Source organism: Halyomorpha halys, unplaced genomic scaffold (assembly GCF_000696795.3).
Source record: "Halyomorpha halys isolate HHAL.00 unplaced genomic scaffold, Hhal_1.1 Scaffold939.1, whole genome shotgun sequence".
Classification (NCBI taxonomy): Eukaryota; Metazoa; Arthropoda; class Insecta; order Hemiptera; family Pentatomidae; genus Halyomorpha; species Halyomorpha halys.
The window spans coordinates 171519-176094 of record NW_027108038.1 but is presented as its reverse complement, the minus strand read 5'-3'; the positions used below and the strand labels follow the sequence as shown (position 1 = coordinate 176094).

The window sequence follows — 4576 nt, the reverse complement described above, 5'->3', positions numbered from 1 at the left end:
AGTACAGTTATGGATTTGCGTGTGATTTGGGAAATATGGTTATTCCAGGAGAGGTGTTGATCAAAGGTGACACCAAGGTTTTTTATTGTAGAATAAAAGTGAATCTGTTGGTTGTTAAGGAAAAGTAGAGGACAGTAAAGGAGGGTATGAAGGAGGCGCTTGGAACCGATAAGATTGGCCTTGGTTTTTTTGGCATTCAGCTTCAAATCATTGTTAGACCCCCATGCGTTAATGCTGTCAATATCTTCCTGCATCTTTTGGATGGCCCCAAGCATTTCGGAGGGATAGAAGGACAGACAGATTTGGAGATCGATAAAACTGTTATAGACTGGAATAATTACATGCGTCAATTATGTATCTTGGATATAGAAAACAAATTAAACAAGTGATGAACTAAATTGCATTGTGGAAATTGATGAAAGTTTGTTTACTAAACGTAAAAATAATAGTGGTTGAGTATTACCTGAACAGTAGGTGTTTGGTGTTATATGTAGAGAAACAAAAGATTTGTTTGTTCTCACTGTTCCTAATAGAACTGATAAAATATTTAATTCCATATCGGCCCATTTTCCACCGAAATCTGACTACTATACTTAAGTAAAATCTTTTGAATTTTAAAGTGTTTTGATTTTACATAAAGTTTTTTATTATATAATTTGTTGCAAAAACTTTAGGTGTAGATTGGCCCATTAGCAGAATTTTTGCTGCGGTGGCGTTAATACGTAAGTGCCGATTATACTGTGATAAAGTGTTAAATATTTTTTCAATATTTTCTATTAGTGTTTCTTCTAGAATAAATTATTATGTCATTAATTTAAACTAAGGCACTCGATACATTAGCCATCATTGCACTCATGTCAAATTGGACCACCAGAGTTTTAGAGTGGCCCAATGACATTTATACCTATCCAAAGTTCACATTTATTTAGAATAAGCATTTTTTTAAAAACATCCCCTAACATTTTAAATTAATGAAATCCTGGATCTAAGTCGGTAATTGAAAATATTTTTGAACTTAATTTTAATTATGTATTTAGATAATAAGTAGTGGCATTTTTTATATAATTGTCTGCTCATTCAATATTTTTACCACTGGTATCTCATTCTAATATGTGAAAGGCAGGTGAGCATTAGCCAATGAATGACTAGCAAACACTTTTATAGAGAATCCCTTGTTGCATGACATCCGTTTTATTGCTATATTGTTTGTAATAAAATTATTTGTCTGATGCAAAAAAATTCAAAAGATGAGTACACATTTTGCAATAGATTAGTTTATAACTGTAATAACTATTTTCCTTACGTCATTATTTAGATTTCTCTATCGATGAAGAGATAACTCAGATTATAAAGGGATTATCAGCGAGGTGGGGATCAGTGATGGAGCGGTGGCGTAACAGAGTGGCCGTGGTGACCGGAGGTGGTGAGGGCATTGGAGAGGCCATCGTTCGGCGGCTGGCAGCGGAGGGGATGAAAGTGGTAGCCCTCGACAGGAAGGAAGGTATGCTCAAGGTGAGTAGTGGAGGTGGATTACTATAGGGGTTCCCGAAGTGTGATCCGTGGCACCCTGGGGTATCCCAAGCTTATGCCAGGGGTGTCCAAAGCGAATGCCTACTTCACAAAATACTAAACCAAAAAGAAGAGAATAATATTAAATTAGCAAAAATACAGTGCATTCTAACATTTTAATTGCACCGCTGTTTCTTCTTTTCTTACATATTGAGTAGCTCTAAAGAGATTGTGCTGCAAATGTTTTTAGCTCGACAACGGTGCCGCGAGAAAAAAAGTTTGGGAACCGCTGCAATAGATGAGAGTGAATCTTGTTCGATGAAGGATCGTGTACCCAATCCAGTTAGGAGGAGGCTTTGATTTTGGGAACTCACCATTTACATAATTTGTAAACAGTAAGTAGTAATAGATTTTTCAATATGAAAACTTGTCTATTTTAATGTAGAAATATATTGTTTTTTAGTTCATTCAACGAAAAAAATAAGTCCCGTTATAGACGTGATTAATCAACTTAAAAAAGTGGCATGAAGGGTTTTTTAAGAATATACACACATTTCCTAGAAATTATGATCAAATTATCAATATTTAAGAAGATATTATAATATTTGATAGTAAAATTTTCTAAGAACGTAGAATGTCTTGTTCATTCAGTTTGTTATTAGTTAATTCTTGGTGTTATAGGAAATTGAGAAAGAGCTGACAGAAAAGAAGTTTTACGCAAGATTCCGTATTTGTAATATTACCGACGATGACCAGGTGCAAACAGCCTTCAAGTGGATTGAAGACAACGTTGGCCCCGTCAGCGTTCTGGTCAATAACGCTGCTGTCGTAAATAGGCAACCTCTCACTGGTGAGGTGAAGGTTCCAAATAAAAATAGTTAAATTATAATAGTTATATTTCAAATCATAGTTATTTGTTGTTTTCTGGATTTAGAGATGGAATCAAGCTCTATAAGGGCGGTGATCGACACCAACTTAACCGGTTTGTTGGTTACTACAATACACGCAATCAGATCAATGAAGGACAGTGGAATCGACGATGGGCATATCATAAACTTTAACAGGTGACTTTATTTGTTTTTCTTTTACTTTTTTTGGTGTAAACCAGATGTTCCAGTTCTTTTCATATGTGTTTTTTCCTGAGGAGCTACCATCCTGCAAGGATGCAAGGTCACACCATCCGATCCTACTACCGATTCATATCCTGTCCGGTCTAACTTAACTTAACCACATTAAATACACATTGTATCAGACCTTATGATATTGTGTATCTTACCTGACCACCTAAATTGGAGCCTGAATTAAACATATACCTCTAAAATATCCTGCCATTTTCTTCATCAATCCTATCTGTGAAATGATGATTATTTATATTTTTTCAGCATTCATGGACATAGGGTAAGATCTCAAGCTATTTCTGTGTATACTGCAACAAAACATGGAGTCACAGTTTTGTCTGAAACGTTAAAAAAGGAACTCGGAGAAAAGAAGTCTAAAATAAGAGTTACAGTGAGTAGATTTTTTTTTTTACTTAATCAACTAATAAATCTATTAAATAAAAAATAAAAAGAAATATTCCACAAATTTTTTTATCCAGCTTCCTAGCAGTTTTCGGAATACCAGATTATTGACAGCAGTGGGTTGTTTTGTAGAGTACATTATGCGTACGCCACACCTGCTAATAATTATCACTTAATTTTTTATTATACTTTACAATAGGATTTTAATTAAATTTTAACCATTAAATTTAACAACAATTAACAATTCAATCTACATCAGGGGTGCCTGTGGTCTAGCCCATCAGTAGGTTGAGCACCTTAATGTTACACTTCCGCGATTGTACAGCTGCCTCATCCATATTATGCTAGTCCAGACCTCCTGATCTCAGGTTGAGTTTTCTCCGGATGGCTCGCCGAGAGTGAAGGACCCCTTCTTTATCAACAGTTTGGGTCGGGGTCCTTTCTTGGCGACGTAGTGGTGACAGTGGTTTAAGGAGCTCCACAGGCGGAATATCCAGGGTCAATGTTCAATATTTTCGCAGCTTTCTCCATAACCCTTCATGTCCTATCAGGATCTAGGAGATCTAGTAGTTCGATAGGACAAATGTAGCTATTAATCTTGACTGGACGGTGAGGAAAAATTTCTTCAAGGTAGCAACCTTTTGGCTCGTAACCCACTATCCATCCCACTCCTCAATAGAACCAAATCTTGACATTTCCACGGGTTCGGGTTTCACTAATTCTTTGCGAGAGTACATCCAGAAGTTCTTCCACACCCAGTCTCTTCTACATTAAACTCGGTGGCATCCTTCTAAATGATAAGGACTATAGGCATTGACCCGGCTAATATTTGCACCATCAGGCCAGTAGTGACACCATCCTATGTGATTTTGTGACCCTCAGTCTCTGTAAAGAGGCAAGTCTCCTCTTCTGTTGCTGCTTAAGGGTTTGGCTAGGGTATAAGTACCTCAGGAAGCCCAGCACCACACCAGTTCCCAGAATCAATGCTATACTTAAAATTTTATTATTTATGGGAGAGGTTTCCAAGATTTTTTGTTTAAGGGACACTCCAACTCCCACAAACCCCTGGGGACAAGACCGAGCCACTCCATCACACATAGTCAAAATAATTGAATTCTCAGTTTCATCTTGTTAATTATTCATTGCGTTCCTGAATTAGTCATTGCATTTGATAATTAATTGTATGATGTACTTACATTGTTAATTCACTTTAAATTAACTGCGAAGGCTGGAACTGGGAAACCCCAAATATAATAAATTGATATCAATATTTTTTTAGAGTGTAAGTCCTGGAGCAACCATGACACCTTCAAATCGATGTTACCTTGAGAAAACCCCAAATAAACCATATCTGGAACCAAAAGACATCGTTGAATCTGTGATTTTCGCTTTATCGGCACCAGCCAATGTTAATGTAAGTTTTTAGTAAAGTATATCTATACTCACAAGGAAAAGATTACTAAGATTAACCTTTTAATCTATTAATAATTTTAACATATTTTTTAACTGCTTTAAAAAATAGATATAATATTAATAAACATTACAAT

At 35.9% G+C, this 4576-nt stretch overlaps 1 protein-coding gene across 1 annotated transcript in view; it reads left to right on the top strand.

The window, feature by feature from the left end:
- The window catches only part of LOC106687264 (farnesol dehydrogenase), a 7843-nt gene that overhangs the window by 2176 nt on the left and 1091 nt on the right, over positions 1 to 4576 (top strand). Inside the window, exons 3-7 of the mRNA XM_024359661.2 lie at positions 1316 to 1512; positions 2191 to 2359; positions 2444 to 2573; positions 2892 to 3018; positions 4309 to 4443. Coding sequence (XP_024215429.1) covers positions 1381 to 1512; positions 2191 to 2359; positions 2444 to 2573; positions 2892 to 3018; positions 4309 to 4443 — 693 coding nt within the window. The 5' untranslated portion in view covers positions 1316 to 1380. The remainder of the gene's footprint in view (positions 1 to 1315; positions 1513 to 2190; positions 2360 to 2443; positions 2574 to 2891; positions 3019 to 4308; positions 4444 to 4576) is intronic.